This window comes from Triticum urartu, chromosome 5A (genome assembly GCF_056163025.1).
Source record: "Triticum urartu cultivar PI428250 chromosome 5A, HENAU_Tu73, whole genome shotgun sequence".
Taxonomy (NCBI): Eukaryota; Viridiplantae; Streptophyta; class Magnoliopsida; order Poales; family Poaceae; genus Triticum; species Triticum urartu.
In genome coordinates, this window is record NC_141877.1 from 296,803,180 (window position 1) to 296,828,136 (window position 24,957).

The following is a 24,957-nucleotide window of genomic DNA, read 5'->3' on the forward strand; positions in this document are numbered from 1 at the left end:
AAAACATCGCCATTGCCAGGCATAACCAACCTTGGTCACCTAGGCTTTCACACCGGAGCTCGAGACTCGGTGCTCGAGTAGCACCACCATCAAGTCACTCACGTGTTGTCGCCACCACTTTTCCGCGATCCCAGCAGCTACTTGCCATATGTGATCGCCGCTGCTACACCACCACCCCTCTGCGTCGAACCATTGTCCATAGTTTGCATCACTTCGCCTAAGTCAACCACCGGATCTAGAGGGAGAAACCCTCAGGAAGACCTTTCGGTGGTCACTGTAATCAATAGCGAGGCCGCCGCCTGGATGAGATGATCCAGCCGTCAGTGGGGCCCAACCGGCAACAACGTGTTAGGTCAGCCACACCAGCGATGGCCTCTGCATCCCAGCATGAGACGGAGCCCGATCCACCCAATCTGCATCTGGAGAAGCATGGAGTCTGACCGGATTGAGAGGCGTAAGAGCGGCGCAGAGAGGCCCGCCCATCCTCTCCAGACAAGCAGCTGGCAGACAACCAGCGGCTAGACAAATCCCAATCCATGGAGCGCCGCCCAAAGCCGTTGTCGTTGATGAGAACTCACACGATATGTTCAAAGCTAGCCTCAACCAACCACACAGGCAGCTTGATTGATTTGCAGCCTAACAACATATGCACGTCCGAGTAGACGTACTTACGAGTGAATCTGGCTTGATTGATTCGATCTCTTTGCAGGGCCCTCGTGACATCAAGAAGAACAACCACAAGCAGAGTCCCTGCCGCCGCCGTCAGCCGCACTAGCTTCGCCGGCGGCGTCCTCCGGCGACGGTGGGATGGATAGACGGGAGGAGAGGGAAGGTTAGGCTGGGGTACGGCGGTGCCGCCCGTGTCACCCAGGAAGAGCGACGCGAGGGCCAACATTATTTTTGGATCGGTTGTTTATCTCCAACACCAAGCCAAGTTATGTTGTGTGTTAAATGGAAGGTCAATTCACGTTTTAAATGATCCCACATCACCCCTTTACATCTAATCCACCCAGTTTATACTACACCATTGACTTTCCCGGGAGTTAGGAAGTTGTCTTGGGAATAAGGAAAGAGAGAGGGGCTAAGAAAGGATAGAGAGGTTTGTGTTTTAGAAATAAGGACGCAAAGAGAAACTGATGTGATTCAGGTTGCGTCAGAGGTTAAGGAAGAAAAGAGAGAGAGGATTTAAAGGAACGAAATTAAAGGCATGTGATTTCAGAAATACTTCCTCCGTCCCATAATATAAAATGTTTTTTAACACTAGTGTAGTATTAAAAAACGTCTTGGGACGAAGGAAGTAATAAGGAAGCAAATAAATGGATGTGATTCACGATTGCGTCATGATGCAGGTTTTGCCGTTGCTTCATGCGCTATCCAAGAAAATAAAACGTGGCTATTATGATCGTGCATATTTCAGATTTTAGACGTGAAGCAAAGAGAAACGGACGTGTGAATTTAAATTGCTTGGTGAGGTTTGCCTGCTGCCTGCACACGCTTGCTTAAGGATGGCAATGGGTTGGATTTGGATCGGGTTGAACAATATCAAATCCATATCCATATTCATAAACACAGTCTTTGCCCGTTCATGAAAAAATCCACGGGTGTAAAATTATATCCATGTCCAAACCCGATGGATATCCATTGGTCCTCTCGATACATATAAATAAGACATAACACAATGTTAACATAAGCACTTCCATTCATAACCTCGTGGCAGGCTAGGCTTCACTTATAATAAACATCAACTTGTGGTAAATGAACGTCCGCTAACAACCTAGGATCATTTAGTATTTTTCTAACAGATGAGAATGACGAGTAATTTAACAAGGAGATAAAAATAAGGGTAGGGGCGTTGGAGTATGTTATGGAAAGGATTGAATATCAACCAATAAAAGTTACAACAGGGATTGCGTAATTTGTTTTGCATGTTTTAGATAACAAAGTGTAAAATTGTAATGGGACATGTGGCTGTGAAGTAGGGATAGCAGATTTTTGCCCATTAACTTATACTATCGGGACGGGTTTGGGTATATCCATGGTACAAGATTATATCTATGCCCTACCCACGAGTAATCGGGTCGGGTTTGGACGCCGCCCATGAACACAAAAGCATATCCAAACCTTATCCATTCTGGTCGAATATCCATGGATATCCATGTCCATGGATAAAATTGACATCCTTACGCTTGCTCATATATCCCAAAAAATAAAACACGTCTTTTCGTACGACTACGACAATATGACATACAACCAGAAAGCAAAGAGAAGAAACAAACCGTGATTCCATTCTACGACGTACATCCGAAAAGCAACACGTTGTCCAATTAAGCACATAAACAAAACAAATAAACAGGAATATACGCTATTCCATACAATTAACATATTTGCTTTAGGAAAAACTGGACGCTCTATAAATTATACAATTTAGTTTCTTTTATTAACAACGGATGCATACAATATAAAGAGCTCTCATGCAAGCAAGAAATTTGGATCGCAATCTATAGTCACTAGTAGAGTGCCCGTGCGTTGCCACGGGCTCTTGAAAGATCGACATATCCATGTAACGATGTTCGGCCTTAACATCTATTACAAAACTATCAATATCATGAAAGTTGCCTTTAACTTCATTCCCATGATGTTTTAGCAAGTATAATAAAAAAACTGCTTCCTCAACTCATACTCATCCTGCACAAACAATATATGTAGTTAATATGAAAATTTCACGCCGAAGGTCTTAAAACATCTAACGGACAATACTCACCGCGCAAACCGGCTTGACCAATTCTTTACCATTCCACCAGAGCATAAAATGAAAAACAAAATAGCTAGACATATTCCTGCAATAATTTCAATTAATAATATAAAAATATAGTGATAACAAAAATAAATTGGAATTGGAATTGACCAAGTTGTAGGTTACCTAGATTAAAGGAATATAGGACGTCTAGCTGTGTGCGCTCTTTACCCGAGTGATAGAACCTATTGCCACATTGTTAGTTGAGTCCATGTAATAAGAAAGGCGAGAAAAGAGAATTACTACTAACCTGTTTTCTAAATAAGAAGATGGCATAAATACTTATAATAACATGGCATAAAAGTTAGCATAATAGATTCAATTTGCCCGTGCGTTGCAACGGGTGTGATACATATTGTATAGGCTCAACATCAATCATATGAACATCATCATGCACATCAAGCAGCATTATTGATTTCTTATTTACCGTTAAATCACTCATGTTCTTCTTCTTTCCCGATCCAACTTCGCCACTGACATCAATGGCACACCTAGCTCACAAACCCAACCTTCCACATCCACACGCAAATTTTTAGGGTTTTCTTCTCCATCCTTTTAGATTCACCATCAAGCAATAACAACAACGTAGGAAGAATTACCGTATACACCAAACTCCTCTACACTCAGTGCAATACCAGTCTGACCACGACCTCTCCTGCCTCACCTCCATGCCTCCATGTTGCGCGCCCTTTCGGCCACCACGGGCCGAGGCTGCCACGGCTGTCACATGTGTCGTTTGATTTGGATCCAAGAATCAAGATGACAACCATTATCATACAGATAGATTATATACGACATACTAAATGCAGAAGTGGTAACATCACAATTATCAAAAAGTCACCATATGGATAAAGTACATTGTATACCACATACCAAATGAGAAAGCTACGCCTACGAACTGAACTGAAACAACAAGTTAATCTGTCATATTGTGCATTAAGGAACTCTACACAAATTAAATTTGAATCCAAAAATAACTAACAGCAGTCGTATGATTAAGCAGAAAATTCTAATTAAGTGAAAGGACGCATGAGCCATCGCCGGTATGCACAAATGTGTCTCCAACAGACTCTTTGAGGTTGCTGAGCATGCACATCTAGTTGGATACGCTAGGTCTAAAGCAGGGTGTTAGTATGTTGATCAGTGACGCCTCGCATTGACGAGTGCCCAACACACCTGCTCGCCCATCATATTTCCCAGACTATGAGCCAATTTTGTTTCTTTTTTGCCCTGTGCAACCGACTTCTCCAGCCTCCAATTCTCTAATTCAATTAATTTAATGTCAGGTTATGGCTGCATAATCCTTAGTTTTTAAAGTCAATCTCGACTTGCCTTGTAGAAATTAGAACAACGTTTGTATGGCTCAACCACCAGCTAATAAGAATTCAGGCTTTTGTCTATCTTCAACTAATCTGAATGTAATACTTTCTGAAATCAACTGACTGCAACAAAGATGAAGCCTAATTAAAATGAAACCTAATTAACATTTGTCCTTCCTCGCCAAAATATATTTGCTCTTCAATTCGATCCAGTCGTGCATCGTTGTAGATGATTCCATGAAAGATGGGCTCCTTACTCCGCTTTCGATCAACAAAATTTGAAGCACAAGAAATCCTATGGACAACATCACCATAATTATCTGCAATATCATAATGTTGTAAACTGAACAATGGTGAAACTGGCTATAATCACTCGGACCACAATGTATATGTCAAGGGCATGTTAATTTTACATAAATGATGGTTGAGATTCATGACAGGAAAAGAAGTCTGGTTGAACAGTTCGGAGATCTTTGTGTTACACTACCTCCGTTCCTAAATATTTGTCTTTCTAGAGATTTCAACAAGTGACTACATACGGAGAAAAATGAGTGAATCTACACTCTAAAATATGTCTATATACATCTGTATGTGGTAGTCCATTTGAAATCTCTAAAAAGACAAATATTTAGAAACGGAGGGCGTGGTGTGCGCTCATACCTGTATAATCTAATTAAAATAGACATACCATTTTTGGTATCACATAATGTACAAAGAAAAAAGATCTAGATAGCCAACATTCTTGGTTAAGCACAGATTAACTCTAACCAATTTCCATGAAAATCTGGAAGGATATGGGTGTTTTGACTCAAGGCAGAAAGAAAAAGGCATACTTTGTTCATGTGACATCAAAAGCAATGTCTTCTTCATCAACTCATATATGGACACACCTCGATAATTTGAGATGAATAGTATACACCTTTACACGGTACATCCTCAAAGGTAATCTACATCATGTCAGAAAAAGGTAATCTACATTGGGAGAAACATGCAACTTACTTTCAGAAGCAGCTTGATTAGCAAGAAAAGGGAGCCGCAATATGGTTTTGAGCAATGTAATCAAGTAAAGCGCCAGTTGCACTTTGGCCACATTCCTTGAGCCAAAACTCAGGTACCATCGCTGGATCTGCAATGAAAAGATAAGCATTAAAATTTCAAGAAATAAAAGCATTAACTTAACATAACCAACATATGATTGCGGAGAGCAAACCACATACAAAAATTAATAGAGACGTTGGCAAGGAAGTAAAATATATGAAGGAAACTACACCAGACAAAAATAGTTCCCCAACACCAGGGATAAATAGCTTATTCTTTGAAAAAGCCATGTGGCATGTAAATGTTCCGCAAACCAAGACCATGCAATGGAATATTGCTTCTTCCTCAAATACCGCAGAAAAAATGCTCCACATAATCTTGTGCATTGTGTACCTATCTTAGGCTTGTACATATTATTTTTCTCTATCATTGCATCAATACACAAGTTTTTACGTCTTTCTTTGGGACAAATGTTTCACATAAATAAATGTGAAGCTTTAGAAGGAGTCATAGTTTCTTTAGAAAAACATAGGGGAACCGGCACCTACTTTCAGCTTTAAACTCTGCATTTGGCACACTTTCCATGACTCCAAGACACCCGGCATAAGCATCATAAGTGAAGTTCCAACATGAGTCCCGGGAAGCAAGCCTAACTCCTAAACATTGGAGGTAAACACCATTACAAAATGAAATACTGGAAATTAACATCACATACATTTATTATCTTGCTTCTAACATAAAAAACTACAAAGAAAGCACTTAGGTAATCGATTGTATCTTTGTTCACTCATGAAAACACTTTGCATTAACAGCTTAAATAGTGTCACATTAAATGAACTGCAAAACTGATCTGCTTGCCTTTGCAGAAGTAGGTGTCAAACCAGAACATAGATGATGACGAGGAAACACAATCAAGTGTCCTATTTGAGTTGTATAGAATGGCGTATTAGAAAATTAAGAACTACAAATGATACATCACCTTTAGTGAAAAAAAGGAGAAATGGATAAGCATTCAACCTGTTTTTGCGTAGCTCTCTTCATAAAGGTCTCCCAAACTTTCCGCCCAAAAGACTTCACCCCTTCCACACGGTTCCATACCACATGGTTTTAACTCCCTCCGCTGCTCCATGTGTGATAAGCTGCGGGTTTCATCACCAGTTTCCCTAGAAAAAAAAGAATGAAAGGAAACTTGTTAGAAATTCAGCTCATAGCTTATTACAAGCTTAGAGAGGTTGTGAGTTGAAACTCACCTATATAACATAAACCAAGATTTTTGTAGATTTTCCTTTACCCATAAATGTTTTAAAAGGTAAATCAATACGATACAATCAACGCCGGTAACTGTAAAATACACAGCAAATGTTGTCTACCGATCTTAAGAAATAATTCAAAACTATTTATCTGTATTCTGGGGAGACACTCCCACCATAAAATTGCAATACCGGTGAACTGTGAGAATTAATTCACTCGACTTGGTCAAGAACCCTATGGTCCATCCACACGATGATGCCCCTTCTTGAATCGCCATTCCAAGAAACCAAGACAGGGGAACCATCAGCACCCACAACAACTGCAAGCACCATCCTCTGTTATTAAGTTGGTAAAGCTCTACTCGCCTAACACAAAATTCTACATTCAAATTACTGAACACACAGGGCTAATGTGGAGAATCAACAAAACCCTAATTTACTACTATCAAGTGCCGCCAAAGTGTAGAAACATAGTTACAATGAGATTGTTGATGGGCGGTGGATGCTTACGGTGGAGAACTTTGTCATGACCTTGTGGGAGGGGCAGTGGAAGCCGACGTAGGCGAAGCTAGGGCCGCTGGTGCGCACGAACTCGATGCCGACAATGCGGCCGAGGGAGCCGAACACGACCTCCACGTCGTCCGCCGACACGCCCTCCGCCAGCCCGCCCTCGTCCAACAACATGACCTATCTGCAAAAAAAATTGAAATGCAACAATCATATAATAGTACATATGAGGCTATGATGAAGTGTAGACAAGGAAACTGACTATGATTTACTGCCATAATCTACTAACAGTGGGCTCCAGATCGACAAACAAGGCCCTTGAAACATGTTTCCTGAACATGTTAAATGCATCAAACAAAAAGCAAAGACACTTGTTAGTATGAATTCTTGAGAAAATTGTTAGTAGGATTTAAGCAAGGTGCGCTATCAATTCATAAACAGTACCCAGATGCCTCATGCTCGCTAAAATTAAACCAGACCAACAGATCATCTAACAAAAATCCGTGAACATTACACCTTTCATGATTTGCCAATGCAATTCTGAAAAAAAACAAATCAACAACAAATGATATAAAATAGTAACAGGCTGCTGCCTTTGGGCTGTAGTTAATTTAGCTGTTAGAAAGTAAACTTGTTAGAAATTCAGCTCATAGCTTATTACAAGCTTAGAGAGGTTGTGAGTTGAAACTCACCTATATAACATAAACCAAGATTTTTGTAGATTTTCATTTACCCATAAATGTTTTAGAAGGTAAATCAATACGATACAATCAACGCCGGTAACTGTAAAATACACTCCCACCATAAAATTGCAATACCGGTGAACTGTGAGAATTAATTCACTCGACTTGGTCAAGAGCCCTATGGTCCATCCACACGATGGTGTCCCTTCTTGAATCACCATTCCAAGAAACCAAGATAGGGGAACCATCAGCACCCACAACAACTGCAAGCACCATCCTCTGTTATTATAGTAGAATGCCCGTGCGTTGCCACGGGCTTTTAAAATATTTTGCTGGAGCTATGTAAATATAAAGCATGTTAAATTTCACGTGTAGAGAATAGATATCATGGGCCCAATCAAGTAACAATTTAAACCCACTTCACTTGCAATGTTAATTGATAGCAAAAAGGAAATTTGACCTTGGATACATATAGAACGATTATCCAACTTAAAAATTGTTACAAATTAAGATCTACTATTTATGCACTTAAGAAATCTCGCACAATATCAGAAATTTTGTTTTTATCTTCACTGGCATGAAATTCGAGCAAGTATAATAAAAACATCTTCCTGAACTCGTACCCATTATGCACAAGCAATATATGCAGTTAGCAAAAATACTTCACGTCAAAGGGATTAAAATGTCTAACAGAGAATACCCATCATACAAACCGGATGAAGTAATTCTTTACCATTCCACGAGAGCATAAAGAAATAATAACCAGACAAATCTCGGTAATTTCCTAAATTAATATTATTTTGAATATAGTGATAATAGAAGTAAAATGTATTCGTATGGTCACAATGCATGGAAATTTGAAGGGAGTGCCATTGCGATTAACTAAAAAGAAATGTGTGTTTTAGTCGAGCTCGATTGTCGCTGGTCTTCCTCCAAATGTTTGTCTTTTTCTTCACCCGTCGATCCAACCACCTTCACTACGCCACAATAGAGAGCATCTACATCCGAGCACCAAAAACCGCCCCTATACGCCCGGTCAAAAGGCCCGGTCACTAACCGGTCAGAAAAACCGACGCAGACCGATGACTCATAACAACCCTATAGGCATGGGTTGTCACGCACCCATCATATCTAACCAAAATCTGGGGCAGATATAGGAAGGCCGCGTCCGCTACATTAGCCTGGCCCATGCTAGCCCGCGTCGACCCCACTTTGTTCCTACTAAAATCCCCACCCGAAGCAAACCCTAAGTCCACTTCACTTTCAATCCGCACTCCATCGATTCACCTCCACTCCACGTCCATTCCCCTCCCCCTCTCTGTCCCAACGTCGACATCGACGGCGCCAGAGGTGACAGATCCGGCAAAGAGGATGACTGGGATGCCTTCGTTCTCGAGGTGGAGGGGGACAAGGAGGAGTTGCCCTCCACATCGCGCTATAGCGGTCGCGGGTTGACACGGGCAACAACTCCTGCTCATCTTCGCCCCTTGTCGCTCGCCACTGCAACGCCGATGTTGGTGTGGGCCCGTCCCATACCCGTGAACATACTGATCTGATGACCCTCGCAGCCCCTAGTTGAACCCGCCAACCCCCTGCCTTGAACTTATGTACTTGGAAATAATCGTCGTGGACAAGTCAATTCAAGTTTTCTTGAAGCGCAAATTCAAATTCATAAGATTAGATGTTTCTTTCGCGATAAAGAATGGGTCGGAGATTCGTTTTTGGGAAGACATCTGGCTAGGGAATGCCAGTCTCCGAGAACAATATCCAGGCTTATACAACATTGTTCGCGATAAGAATAATACTATTGCGCAAGTGCTCAGTTCATTCCCGCCGAATATTTCGTTCAGGCGGGATTTGATTGGCCCCCGACTTGTGTCATGGCATAATCTTTTATCCCGACTGGATTCGATTAACCTGACACAAGGGCAGGATGTGTTTCGCTGGAACCGTACTACATCAGGGTCTTTCACTGTAGACTCTATGTATCATGCGCTCACACATTCTGAGGTACCAGTGAGTAATAACTGATGGGGAACGTAGTAATTTCAAAAATTTCCTACGCACACGCAAGATCATGTGATGCATAGCAACGAGGGGGAGAGTGTTGTCTACGTACCCAACGCAGACCGACTGCGGAAGCGATGACACGACGTAGAGGAAGTAGTCGTACGTCTTCTCGATCCAACCGATCAAGCACCGAAACTACGGCACCTCCGAGTTCGAGCACACGTTCAGCTCGATGACGATCCCCGGACTCCGATCCAGCAAAGTGTCGGGGAAGAGTTCCGTCAGCACGACGGCGTGGTGACGATCTTGATGAACTACAGCAACAGGGCTTCGCCTAAACTCCGCTACAGTATTATCGAGGTATATGGTGGCAGGGGGCACCGCACACGGCTAAGGAATAGATCACGTGGATCAACTTGTGCCTTTTGGGGTGCCTCTACCTCAGTATATAAAGGAGCCAAGGGGGGAGGGGGCACCGGCCAGGGAGAGGTGGCGCAGGAGGAGTCCTACTCCTTCCGGGAGTAGGACTCCCCTCCAATCCTATTCCAACTAGGATTCCCCAAAGGGGGAAAGAGGGAGAAGGGTGGCCAGTCACCTCTCCTAGTCCTAATAGGACTAGGGGAGGGGGGAGGTGCGCAGCCCCCTTGGGCTGCCCTTTTCTCCTTTCCACTAAGGCCCATGAAGGCCCATATGGCTCCCGGGGGGTTCCGGTAACCCGGTAAAATCCCGATTTCACCCGGAACACTTCCGATGTCCAAACATAGGCTTCCAATATATCAATCTTTACGTCTCGACCATTTCGAGACTCCTCGTCATGTCTGTGATCACATCCGGGACTCCGAACAACCTTCGGTACATCAAAATGCATAAACTCATAATATAACTGTCATCGTAACCTTAAGCGTGCGGACCCTACGGGTTCGAGAACAATGTATACATGACCGAGACACGTCTCCGGTCAATAACCAACAGCGGGACCTGGATGCCCATATTGGCTCCTACATATTCTACGAAGATCTTTATCGGTCAGACCGCATAACAACATACGTTGTTCCCTTTGTCATCGGTATGTTACTTGCCCGAGATTCGATCGTCGGTATCCAATACCTAGTTCAATCTCGTTACCGGCAAGTCTCTTTACTCGTTTCGTAATACATCATCTCACAACTAACATATTAGTTGCAGTGCTTGCAAGGCTTATGTGATGTGCATTACCGAGAGGGCCCAGAGATACCTCTCCGACAATCGGAGTGACAAATCCTAATCTCGAAATACGCCAACCCAACATCTACCTTTGGAGACACCTGTAATGCTCCTTTATAATCACCCAGTTACGTTGTGACGTTTGGTAGCACCCAAAGTGTTCCTCCGGAAAACGGGAGTTGCATAATCTCATAGTCATAGGAACATGTATAAGTCATGAAGAAAGCAATAGCAACATACTAAATGATCGGGTGCTAAGCTAATGGAATGGGTCATGTCAATCAGATCATTCAACTAATGATGTGACCTCGTTAATCAAATAACAACTCTTTGTTCATGGTCAGGAAACATAACCATCTTTGATTAACAAGCTAGTCAAGTAGAGGCATACTAGTGACACTTTGTTTGTCTATGTATTCACACATGTATTATGTTTCCGGTTAATACAATTCTAGCATGAATAATAAACATTTATCATGAATATAAGGAAATAAATAATAACTTTATTATTGCCTCTAGGGCATATTTCCTTCAGTCTCCCACTTGCACTAGAGTCAATAATCTAGATTACACTGTAATGATTCTAACACCCATGGAGCCTTGGTGCTGATCATGTTTTGCTCGTGGAAGAGGCTTAGTCAACGGGTCTGCAACATTCAGATCCGTATGTATCTTGCAAATCTCTATGTCTCCCACCTGGACTAGATCCCGGATGGAGTTGAAGCGTCTCTTGATGTGTTTGGTCCTTTTGTGAAATCTGGATTCCTTTGCCAAGGCAATTGCACCAGTATTGTCACAAAAGATTTTCATTGGACCCGATGCACTAGGTATGACACCTAGATCGGATATGAACTCCTTCATCCAGACTCCTTCGTTCGCTGCTTCCGAAGCAGCTATGTACTCCGCTTCACATGTAGATCCTGCTACGACGCTTTGTTTAGAACTGCACCAACTGACAGCTCCACCGTTTAATGTAAACACGTATCCGGTTTGCGATTTAGAATCGTCCGGATCAGTGTCAAAGCTTGCATCAACGTAACATTTTACGGTGAGCTCTTTGTCACCTCCATATACGAGAAACATATCCTTAGTCCTTTTCAGGTATTTCAGGATGTTCTTGACCGCTGTCCAGTGATCCACTACTGGATTACTTTGGTACCTCCCTGCTAAACTTATAGCAAGGCACACATCAGGTCTGGTACACAGCATTGCATACATGATAGATCCTATGGCTGATGCATAGGGAACATCTTTCATATTCTCTCTACCTTCTGCAGTGGTCGGGCATTGAGTCTTACTCAACTTCACACCTTGTAACTCAGGCAAGAACCCTTTCTTTGCTTGATCCATTTTGAACTTCTTCAAAATTTTGTCAAGGTATGTGCTTTGTGAAAGTCCAATTAAGCGTCTTGATCTATCTCTATAGATCTTAATGCCTAATATGTAAGCAGCTTCACCGAGGTCTTTAATTGAAAAACTTTTATTCAAGTATCCCTTTATGCTATCCAGAAATTCTATATCATTTCCAATCAGCAATATGTCATCCACATATAATATCAGAAATGCTACAGAGCTCCCACTCACTTTCTTGTAAATACAGACTTCTCCAAAAGTCTGTATAAAACCAAATGCTTTGATCACACTATCAAAGCGTTTATTCCAACTCCGAGAGGCTTGCACCAGTCCATAAATGGATCGCTGGAGCTTGCATACTTTGTTAGCTCCCTTTGAATCGACAAAACCTTCCGGTTGCATCATATACAACTCTTCTTCCAGAAATCCATTCAGGAATGCAGTTTTGACATCCATCTGCCAAATTTCATAATCATAAAATGCGGCAATCGCTAACATGATTCGGACGGACTTAAGCATCGCTACAGGTGAGAAGGTCTCACCGTAGTCAATCCCTTGAACTTGCCGAAAACCTTTTGCGACAAGTCGAGCTTTGTAGACAGTAACATTACCATCAGCGTCAGTCTTCTTCTTAAAGATCCATTTATTCTCAATTGCTTGCCGATCATCGGGCAAGTCAACCAAAGTCCATACTTTGTTCTCATACATGGATCCCATCTCAGATTTCATGGCTTCAAGCCACTTTGCGGAATCTGGGCTCACCATCGCTTCTTCATAGTTCGTAGGTTCGTCATGATCTAGTAGCATGACTTCCAGAACAGGATTACCGTACCACTCTGGTGCGGATCTTACTCTGTTTGATCTACGAGGTTTAGTAGTATCTTGATCTGAAGTTTCATGATCATTATCATTGGCTTCCTCACTAACTGGTGTAGGTGTCACTGAAACAGTTTTCTGTGATGAACTACTTTCCAGTAAGGGAGCAGGTACAGTTACCTCGTCAAGTTCTACTTTCCTCCCACTCACTTCTTTCAAGAGAAACTCCTTCTCTAGAAAGGATCCATTCTTAGCAACGAATGTCTTGCCTTCGGATCTGTGATAGAAGGTGTACCCAACAGTTTCCTTTGGGTATCCTATGAAGACACATTTCTCCGATTTGGGTTCGAGCTTATCAGGTTGAAGCTTTTTCACATAAGCATCGCAGCCCCAAACTTTAAGAAACGACAACTTTGGTTTCTTGCCAAACCACAGTTCATAAGGCGTCGTCTCAACGGATTTTGATGGTGCCCTATTTAACGTGAATGCAGCCGTCTCTAGAGCATAACCCCAAAACAATAGCGGTAAATCAGTAAGAGACATCATAGATCGCACCATATCTAGTAAAGTACGATTACGACGTTCGGACACACCATTACGCTGTGGTGTTCCGGGTGGCGTGAGCTGTGAAACAATTCCACAATTTTTCAAATGTACACCAAACTCGTAACTCAAATATTCTCCTCCACGATCAGATCGTAGAAACTTTATTTTCTTGTTACGATGATTTTCAACTTCACTCTGAAATTCTTTGAACTTTTCAAATGTTTCAGACTTATGTTTCATTAAGTAGATATATCCATATCTGCTTAAATCATCTGTGAAGGTGAGAAAATAACGATATCCGCCACGAGCCTCAATATTCATCGGACCACATACATCGGTATGTATGATTTCCAACAAATCTGTTGCTCTCTCCATAGTACCGGAGAACGGTGTTTTAGTCATCTTGCCCATGAGGCACGGTTCGCAAGTACCAAGTGATTCATAATCAAGTGGTTCCAAAAGTCCATCAGTATGGAGTTTCTTCATGCGCTTTACACCGATATGACCTAAACGACAGTGCCACAAATAAGTTGCACTTTCATTATCAACTCTGCATCTTTTGGCTTCAACATTATGAATATGTGCATTACTACTATCGAGATTCAATAAAAATAGACCACTCTTCAAGGGTGCATGACCATAAAAGATATTACTCATATAAATAGAACAACCATTATTCTCTGATTTAAATGAATAACCGTCTCGCATTAAACAAGATCCAGATATAATGTTCATGCTCAACGCTGGCACCAAATAACAATTATTTAGGTCTAATATTAATCCCGAAGGTAGATGTAGAGGTAGCGTGCCGACCGCGATCACATCGACTTTGGAACCGTTTCCCACGCGCATCGTCACCTCGTCCTTTGCCAGTGCCCGCTTATTCCGTAGTCCCTGTTTCGAGTTGCAAATATTAGCAACAGAACCAGTATCAAATACCCAGGTGCTACTGCGAGCTCTAGTAAGGTACACATCAATAACATGTATATCACATATACCTTTGTTCACCTTGCCATCCTTCTTATCCGCCAAATACTTGGGGCAGTTCCGCTTCCAGTGACCAGTCTGCTTGCAGTAGAAGCACTTAGTTTCAGGCTTAGGTCCAGACTTGGGTTTCTTCTCCTGAGCAGCAACTTGCTTGCCGTTCTTCTTGAAGTTCCCCTTCTTCTTCCCTTTGCCCTTTTCCTTGAAACTAGTGGTCTTGTTAACCATCAACACTTGATGCTCCTTCTTGATTTCTACCTCCGCAGCTTTCAGCATTGCGAAGAGCTCGGGAATAGTCTTGTTCATCCCTTGCATATTATAGTTCATTACGAAGCTCTTGTAGCTTGGTGGCAGTGATTGGAGAATTCTGTCAATGACGCAATCATCTGGAAGATTAACTCCCAACTGAATCAAGTGATTATTATACCCAGACATTTTGAGTATATGCTCACTGACAGAACTGTTCTCCTCCATCTTGCAGCTATAGAACTTATTGGAGACTTCATATCTCTCAATCCGGGCATTTGCTTGAAATATTAACTTCAACTCCTGAAACATCTCATATGCTCCATGACGTTCAAAACGTCGTTGAAGTCCCGATTCTAAGCCGTAAAGCATGGCACACTGAACTATCGAGTAGTCATCAGCTTTGCTCTGCCAGACGTTCACAACATCTGGTGTTGCTCCAGCAGCAGGCCTGGCACCCAGCGGTGCTTCCAGGACGTAATTCTTCTGTGCAGTAATGAGGATAATCCTCAAGTTACGGACCCAGTCCGTGTAATTGCTACCATCATCTTTCAACTTTGCTTTCTCAAGGAACGCATTAAAATTCAACGGAACAACAGCACGAGCCATCTATCTACAATCAACATAAACAAGCAAGATACTATCAGGTACTAAGTTCATGATAAATTTAATTTCAATTAATCATATTACTTAAGAACTCCCACTTAGATAGACATCCCTCTAATCTTCTAAGTGATTACGTGATCCAAATCAACTAAACCATGACCGATCATCACGTGAGATGGAGTAGTTTTCAATGGTGAACATCGTTTATGTTGATCATATCTACTATATGATTCACGCTCGACCTTTCGGTCTCCGTGTTCCGAGGCCATATCTGCATATGCTAGGCTCGTCAAGTTTAACCTGAGTATTCCGCGTGTGCAAAACTGGCTTGCACCCGTTGTAGATGGACGTAGAGCTTATCACACCCGATCATCACGTGGTGTCTGGGCACGACGAACTTTGGCAACGGTGCATACTCAGGGAGAACACTTCTTGATAATTTAGTGAGAGATCATCTTATAATGCTACCGTCAATCAAAGCAAGATAAGATGCATAAAAAGATAAACATCACATGCAATCAATATAAGTGATATGATATGGCCATCATCATCTCGTGCTTGTGATCTCCATCTCCGAAGCACCGTCATGATCACCATCGTCACCAGCGCGACACCTTGATCTCCATCGTAGCATCGTTGTCGTCTCGCCAATCTTATGCTTCCACGACTATCATTATCGTTTAGTAATATTACATCGCGATTGCATTGCATACAATAAAACGACAACCATATGGCTCCTGCCAGTTGCCGATAACTTGGTTACAAAACATGATCATCTCATACAATAAAATTCAGCATCAAGCCTTGACCATATCACATCACAACATGCCCTGCAAAAACAAGTTAGACGTCCTCTACTTTGTTGTTGCATGTTTTACGTGGCTGCTACGGGCTTAAGTAAGAACCAATCTCACCTACGCATCAAAACCACAACGATAGTTTGTCAAATAGACTCCGTTTTAACCTTCGCAAGGACCGGGCGTAGCCATACTTGGTTCAACTAAAGTTGGAGAGACTGTCGCCCGCAAGCCATCTCTGTGCAAAGCACTTCGAGGGAACCGGTCTCGCGTAAGCGTACGCGTAAGGTTGGTCCGGGTCGTCTCGTCCAACAATACCGCCGAACCAAAGTATGACATGCTGGTAGGCAGTATGACTTGTATCGTCCACAACTCACTTGTGTTCTACTCGTGCATATAACATCAACATAAATAACCTAGGCTCTGATACCACTGATGGGGAACGTAGTAATTTCAAAAATTTCCTACGCACACGCAAGATCATGTGATGCATAGCATCGAGGGGGAGAGTGTTGTCTACGTACCCAACGTAGACCGACTGCGGAAGCGATGACACGACATAGAGGAAGTAGTCGTACGTCTTCTCGATCCAACCGATCAAGCACCGAAACTACGGCACCTCCGAGTTCGAGCACACGTTCAGCTCGATGACGATCCCCGGACTCCGATCCAGCAAAGTGTCGGGGAAGAGTTCCGTCAGCACGACGGCGTGGTGACGATCTTGATGAACTACAGCAGCAGGGCTTCGCCTAAACTCCGCTACAGTATTATCGAGGTATATGGTGGCAGGGGGCACCGCACACGGCTAAGGAATAGATCACGTGGATCAACTTGTGCCTTTTGGGGTGCCTCTACCTCAGTATATAAAGGAGCCAAGGGGGGAGGGGGCGCCGGCCAGGGAGAGGTGGCGCAGGAGGAGTCCTACTCCTTCCGGGAGTAGGACTCCCCTCCAATCCTATTCCAACTAGGATTCCCCAAAGGGGGAAAGAGGGAGAAGGGTGGCCTGCCACCTCTCCTAGTCCTAATAGGACTAGGGGAGGGGGGGTGCGCAGCCCCCTTGGGCTGCCCTTTTCTCCTTTCCACTAAGGCCCATGAAGGCCCATATGGCTCCCGGGGGGTTCCGGTAACCCTCCCGGTAACCCGGTAAAATCCCGATTTCACCCGGAACACTTCCGATGTCCAAACATAGGCTTCCAATATATCAATCTTTACGTCTCGACCATTTCGAGACTCCTCGTCATGTCCGTGATCACATCCGGGACTCCGAACAACCTTCGGTACATCAAAATGCATAAACTCATAATATAACTGTCATCGTAACCTTAAGCGTGCGGACCCTACGGGTTCGAGAACAATGTAGACATGACCGAGACACGTCTCCGGTCAATAACCAACAGCGGGACCTGGATGCCCATATTGGCTTCTACATATTCTACGAAGATCTTTATCGGTCAGACCGCATAACAACATACGTTGTTCCCTTTGTCATCGGTATGTTACTTGCCCGAGATTCGATCGTCGGTATCCAATACCTAGTTCAATCTCGTTACCGGCAAGTCTCTTTACTCGTTTCGTAATACATCATCTCACAACTAACATATTAGTTGCAGTGCTTGCAAGGCTTATGTGATGTGCATTACCGAGAGGGCCCAGAGATACCTCTCCGACAATCGGAGTGACAAATCCTAATCTCGAAATACGCCAACCCAACATCTACCTTTGGAGACACCTGTAATGCTCCTTTATAATCACCCAGTTACGTTGTGACGTTTGGTAGCACCCAAAGTGTTCCTCCGGAAAAAGGGAGTTGCATAATCTCATAGTCATAGGAACATGTATAAGTCATGAAGAAAGCAATAGCAACATACTAAACGATCGGGTGCTAAGCTAATGGAATGGGTCATGTCAATCAGATCATTCAACTAATGATGTGACCTCGTTAATCAAATAACAACTCTTTGTTCATGGTCAGGAAACATAACCATCTTTGATTAACGAGCTAGTCAAGTAGAGGCATACTAGTGACACTTTGTTTGTCTATGTATTCACACATGTATTATGTTTCCGGTTAATACAATTCTAGCATGAATAATAAACATTTATCATGAATATAAGGAAATAAATAATAACTTTATTATTGCCTCTAGGGCATATTTCCTTCAATAACAAGAAAATTTGGAAGTCCAAGATTCCACTAAAAGTGAAAATTTTCATGTGGTATCTTCGTAGGGGGGTTGTGTTAACCAAAGACAATCTCGCACGACGCAACTGACAAAGGAGTAAGAAGTGCTATTTTTGTACTCATGACGAGACAATCAAACACCTCCTTTTCCAATGCAAGTTTGCACGTTCTACGTGGTCAGTCATCCAAATAGCGTCAAATTTGTATCCGCCCACAACTGTTGCCAATATTTTTGGTCATTGGTTGGACGGTATTTCAAATAGGTTCAAAACGCTAATAAGGGTGGGAGCGTATGCCTTAATTTGGTCGCTTTGGCTATGTAGAAATGATTTTGTTTTTAACGGAAGAAATGCTTCTCCTCTACAGGTTATTTTCCGGTGTACGCAATTGCTACGTATGTGGTCTATGTTACAACGACCGAGGACCAACCGCTGTTCAAGGAGGTGTGTATGCGATTGGAGCAGGTGGCTATGGAGGTTTTTTCCCAACATGGGTGGCAACATAACCTTCGGATCAATCCACCACCTCCATCGACATAGGCATAGTGTCGGTCTATAGGGCTCTACTGGTGCTGATTTGTCAATTTTTTTTTCATCAATTTTTGTCAGACCTTCATATTGGGCCGTGTGCATCCTAGTTATGCAGAGGCCGGGTGTTCTCATAATGCTTTGTATCCGCTTGATGCTACATTTGAGATAATAAAATCGCCCTTTATCGAAAAAAATAAGATTAGATGTTTCTATCTTTAGGGCATGTAAAAGTTAAAACACGATGAAGAATTCTCGCTTTAAACAAATATCATTGAACTTTTGCTAACATATTACCGACAACAGTATGCAAGACCTGGAAAATAAAACATATCAAGAGTTTTTCTTGATGAAAAAGCAGCAGATTGCTGATTTTCATTGATGAAGCGGTAGAAGAAAACAGTTACAGGGAACTGGAAAGAAAGAAGAAAGAAATCCATGCAAGGCGCCAGCAGCCTCGCCTATAAACATACCAAGAGTAATGTTTCCAATCATTAAATACTTAGTAAATCCTCAAATGCCATCTTACAATCCACCAGAACATAGTAGCATCACATCCTTTCTATTTCACAGTCCTCGTATCATTCTAGATATAGGTTTATGTCATTGTGTGAGATTTTCTTAGATGGATCGCACCAGTAAGCTTAGCTATTTCCAATATCACCAATCGAACATATAAAAAGTGTATCAACTTACATAGTATAACAAAATTGGGTCTTCTCAAACTTGCTATATCGACCAAAAATTACCAATTTGCCCGCTGTTAAGGAAGTAGAATAAGTGTCACTGGTCCCGGCAGTATATTGTATACTATACGTTGTCAGTGCTAGCACGACCAACATGATCACAGTGGCAAAACCCTCTGAGCTTGTCGTTACCACCGGTCCACCGCAACAGCCCATGCTCTCAATACTTAGTTCATCGAGTTGTGTCATTAACCATTACGTAGTTCATGAAAATAGCAACAATATTATGACCTGGATATAGTAAATTAGTAGGCTAACATAATACAAAGGTAACATGAGATTACGTCCGCAATATCTTAATTATGTTTTCATCAAAGATCTACATGCTTAAATTTCTGCATTCTGATTAAGAAAAACTAAAGGCTCTTTCTTTAAGTATTGACACCTGATCACACGCCTCAATTTTTTATCTTCAAATTTCCAGCTTGGCATTTGCTTAGTTGTTATGATAATCCTGCTAGTACAACTATGAACAATAGGAATCACCATGGAAGAAAGAAACACCACCAGTAATGAGGCCCTTAAGGAATCATGTCATGACCTGAATCTGATCTGCTACAAGATATTTGTCCTTCCTCATATTCAGATCAAGTGGGCAAAACTCCAAACGAAACGATGTACGCATGAAAGAAACACTATTTTTGGCATTTGCTAAATAATCATGGGAGTACATAGAAAACAGAAGATGATTTGGGGCTTCAGGGTCCAGTAGTATATATATTGCCTTTTGCTTACGTGTTTGATGTGACGAAGCCGATGAAGAAAAATGCAATGATTCCGAAGTACGATTTGTCGGGTTTGTAAGGGAGCTTCGCGTACCTTACTCATAAATTGAAAACCCCCAACGATTGTAATGGGAGATGTCCTCCAAAATATTACAGGAATGGACCTTTGAGAAGCTCAGTAGAAACAAAGGTGAAAAGATGGAGATGTAGTCACTTCATTGTCAAACTCATTATTAACAAAAACAAAGGTTGGTAAAAAAAGAGTGGCTATCTATAGTCTTCGAGTCTTGGTCTGATTTACCTGAACAAAGGCTACAAAAAGAATATACCAGCACAACACCTATCTGCAGCAGCTTTCCGCGGAGTTTCTGAAAATGCATAGCAGAAGGACAAGCAGATTGTCAGATACCAAGCAACTTGTCATAATAATTTGCATGGGAGTTCAAAAAATTGTGTGGGATCTCCATTGCCTGGGTAACTAAACTAGGAGGTTAATATTCCAAACTTCTCTACCAAGCTATATCATTTTGGTAGCTTATTTGTGCTTTCTAATTACATGGTTGACCAGCTCAGAAATGATTTAGAGTTAGCTTGTACTATTTCCTCCATAATTGCTCCGTGCAAATTGAATCAATCATCAATCAGAAGAAAAATATCAGCAAAATGTGATTATTTAGATGTTCCAAGAGGCGGTGGTTGCGTGGGCTACTCCCATAAGTTGAGCACCACCATGTCGGCGTGTACGATGAGCACGGCAGTGCCGACGTTTTGGAGAAAAAGGGTTCTCCAGCCACATGGACCCACCAACACCAATTTATTACATCAAAGAGGCTTACCAAGTCAACGACCCTGTTGTGTTCTTGGCTCTTGAACTTTTCTCTCTAGCATTTTGGCACTTATAGCATGTTCTTGCTTATAGTAACTAACCAATTGAATCAAAATTCGTCAGTAGTTACCATTCCCACTGTCTATAACAATCATAGCACATCTAGCAATCAATCGCTAGCAACAAGCATAGCACTGTCTACAACAAGCCTAACATGCCCACTTTTAAAGGACACAACACTACAGAGCTCACAACAAACAGTTCATATTGTGTAGAACTTCACAGCTTAGGTGGCGTCCGACAAACAAACTGCACATCAACAAAAATTGGAGCTCACCTTGGTGATCGGCAGTCAGGGCATCCACCTTCGCTCGCGGTGCTCGAGATAGGCGGCAGACGAGTAGGATATTAAACACGGCGACCGGGAGGAAGGGTCACGGCTGAGGTTGATGAAGCAGTGTACGGAAGCGGCGTCCGGAGGTTGAAGATGCAGTCGACGATGATGTTTGTGGATGCATCAGCTCGCAGCCTCAGACTTGACCTCGACGTGCAGCGATGAGGACCGGAGGGCACCGGTCGCCTTAAGCTTTCCCCCGCCTACTGCACTGGGGACACCTCACTCTCTCGCCAACGCTGGCGCTACCAGCTCGTATTGCAAGCTCCTCAACCGACCAACAATCGCCGCGACAGTCTCCGGTCACCGCCAATGTCCGGTGGCGTACCCCCGACGACGGGGGGCATCGCGCTGCCATCGATGGGGCAGCCGGCCCCGCCGCTACACCCGGAGCCCACCTCGCCCACGGCGCGCCCGCACCACCACTACTACCTCTTCTCGGGGCATCTAGGAAAATAAATGCATCCGAAAGACTAACAACTTTCAGGAAATTAGACACATGACTAGACAGAGATAAAATTATAAATTCTTTCCATGAACCAAGACTTCGAAGCAAGCAGTAATAAACTATAGCCAGCACAGATCATGTAATGTTAATTGTGTCAAGAACTAAATTTTCCTTGGTTGTGAGCGAGATTGTCAGCAAATTAGCTTGAATTGTACCTGCATTGCCACAGTGAACCGCTCCTTTGGATCGGGGTCATAGGCCTCAATCTGTTTGGTAGTCTTATTGGTGAAGTAGCCCACAGAGAGATTGTTTTGGGCGAAATGGAAGGTGTACAGTGCCTTGGAAAAGTACTCGGATTTGGGTAGGATCTCATGATAAATTCCACCTATAGAGTAAAATATCAAAAATTACTGTCGCGTTCTCTGAAATCTGAATGAAAATATGGAATATGACACGCCTTTACTCCTCACCCATTCTGTTATACACGAACTGGCTTCTCTTGGTGAATTGTTCCAACTCCCAGGTCTGCACATCCAAGTAGATCGGGCTGTAAATGAATGTCCAAAAAATTATGAGGCTGTAATTGGAGATGAATATACACCAATTAGATAGCTGTGACTGAGAGTCTGAGATAGATGATGCACTAACATATGTACCGGCCGGCCGGCACCTCCGCGGAGATTTAATGAAAGACATTAGACATGATTGCACGGTATGTCAATTTTTGATATTGAATAAGATTCCTATGCATCTTGCATTAGCAGCATCAGGGAGGGACGAAGCTACATTACTCTCTCGCCGTGATTCAATACTGGTCATACATGTAGCTCTCTTCTGCTTTGACATTGACCAAAACTACTGCACCTAATTACACTGGTCATACATGTACGTTCACATAAAGAAGAGAACGGAGCATCTCACTAATTTGACTACAAGAGGAAAAATACGCCACCGCCAATCCAACTCGACATGGCACGAATTCATCATCAGAGCACGTAAATTTCATTAGCTGGTACCATGAACCAAAATGATTAAAGAAACCCTGCATAAGCATCTCTGAAACATCCAACAGAAGACATGTGCACGCATTATGTATTTCAGTACCAATATAATGCAGGACAAATCAAACTATGTGAGGAAATAGACAGGGCTCAAGTGAAAGTCATCTTACCTGAGCCAATCTCTCCTGCCTCCTCACAATATTCCTCTCCCTGCTAGCTAGCCTTGCTCTTAGCACGCTTGGCCTCAAACTGAAGCATCAAACTGGTCAGAGAGGGTCTTCTCTCTTGCCTTCTCAGCCTCGGACTTGTGGATACTCTCCATGAGGACCCGCTTGTTCTTGAACATGTTAACCAGCGGCAGATCAACAAAATAGGCCAGGTCACCAAAAACTCATCTCGAGTTTGAGCTCTTTATTGAGAATCAGACAAAGAAACATAGAAAATTTAAGAAAAGAGCAAAAATTTACTGGGTGGATAGACTGTCGATCCAGCCGGAGAGGAAGCTATCAGTCACCATGGTCCCAGTTGCGGAAGGCCTCGATGGAAAATAAGAACCCCAGCCGGCAGGGCGGTGCTGAGCAATGGCAAGACGGAGATGTCGACGTGCTCCACGTGCAGCCCCTCGGACTACTCGAACACCTCCGCCGCTGGTCAACGACAGGTCAGCTGCGTTGGTGCGTGCATGAGCGAAGAGAAGAAGGTTCGGATCAGAGAACGTACTGGCGTAGAGGATGCCTTGCGGAGAGAGCCCCTCCTCGAGATGCTCAAGCCATACCATACTGCATCCTGCGCAGCCGCCGTTGACCACCGAACCACATCGTCCCACTTCGACCCGCTTCGGTAATTATACTCCAGTTCAAAGCAATAGTTGGTTGATTTCCAGTTAAATTATACTCCCTGCTTGGCAAACTGAAACTATGATTATCCTAAATCTTACTTCTAGAGTTGCTGCAGATCAACAGCTGCTCTGAGTACAAGAATTCTCCCCCTATATGCAAGATCAGCAGTACAAACAGTACCTTTTTTGAGTATATTTTCAAAGTACTTCAAGCAGGATAATTGAAGTTACTGAAATTTTACTAAAAATGTGCCTACGACTACATCTCCTACTCATAATCTGTACCCATACTCATACAAAAAAACTGAACCGTACTTCTAATCTGTACCCAAGCAGTACTCCAAATTTAAAGGGAGGAGACAGGGGAAGCTCACCATGCAATGGAGATGTGTAACGCCCTCGATGCGGCTATATTTCCCACGTGTCGAAACACGACTTAGAGGCATAACCGCATTGAAAGCAATATCGTAAGTGAGGTAATCTTCACAACAACCCATGTAATACATAAGGGAGAAAGATACATAGTTGGCTTACAATCGCCACTTCACACAATACATGAATAAAGCATTACATCATCTAGATACAAACAAGGTCCGACTACGGAACCAAAATAAAAGAAGACTACCCCAAATGCTACACAGATCCCCGATCGACCCCAATTGGGCTCCACTACTGATCAACTGGAAACGGAACAACATAAAGAACGAGATCTCATCGAGCTCCTCCTTGAGCTTGGTTGCGTCACCTGTACGGTTTCATCGGCACCTGCAAGCTGGTTTTTGGAAGTATCTGTGAGTCACAGGAACTCAGCAATCTCACACCCTCGCGATCAAGACTATTTAAGCTTATGGGTAAGGTAATGGTATGAGGTGGAGCTGCAGCAAGCGGCTAGCATATATGGTGGCTAACATACGCAAATGAGAGCGAGAAGAGAAGGCAAAGCATGGTCGAACAACTATGATCAAGAAGTGATCCTAGAACAACCTACGTTAAGCATTACTCCAACACCGTGTTCACTTCCCGGACTCCGCCGAGAAGAGACCATCACGGTTACACACGCGGTTGATGTATTTTAATTAAGATCAACTTCAGGTTTTCTACAACCGGACATTAACAAA

The 24,957-nt window shown here is 42.9% G+C and overlaps 1 protein-coding gene and 1 pseudogene across 10 annotated transcripts; both read right to left on the reverse strand.

Annotated features, from left to right (window-relative positions):
• Nucleotides 1-4,157: 4,157 nt before the first annotated feature.
• Nucleotides 4,158-6,734, reverse strand: LOC125518127 (uncharacterized; annotated as a pseudogene).
• Nucleotides 6,735-6,926: 192 nt separating this feature from the next.
• On the reverse strand, nt 6,927-24,094 carry LOC125508361 (GDSL esterase/lipase ACHE-like). Of its 10 annotated transcripts, none has more exons than XR_015604544.1 (10): nt 23,722-24,084; nt 23,469-23,648; nt 23,172-23,338; nt 22,649-23,056; nt 22,471-22,547; nt 22,216-22,385; nt 21,496-21,999; nt 20,343-20,700; nt 7,171-7,448; nt 6,929-7,092 (listed from the first exon to the last, which is right to left on the reverse strand). XR_015604544.1 is itself a non-coding variant. In XM_087525912.1 (8 exons), the coding sequence occupies exons 3-6, from the start codon at nt 22,694-22,696 to the stop codon at nt 20,483-20,485; spliced, it is 477 nt and encodes a 158-aa protein (XP_087382038.1). In that variant the 5' UTR covers nt 22,697-23,338; nt 23,469-23,648; nt 23,722-24,057; the 3' UTR covers nt 6,927-7,092; nt 7,171-7,448; nt 20,343-20,482. The 10 variants fall into 10 exon arrangements, 2 of the variants coding, with proteins under 2 accessions (XP_087382038.1, XP_087382039.1); XR_015604542.1 differs by having other exon boundaries at nt 20,343-20,496; nt 20,634-20,700; nt 22,649-23,338; nt 23,722-24,083; XR_015604541.1 differs by having other exon boundaries at nt 7,171-7,240; nt 7,353-7,448; nt 22,649-23,338; nt 23,722-24,082.
• Between the last annotated feature and the right edge of the window lie 863 nt (nt 24,095-24,957).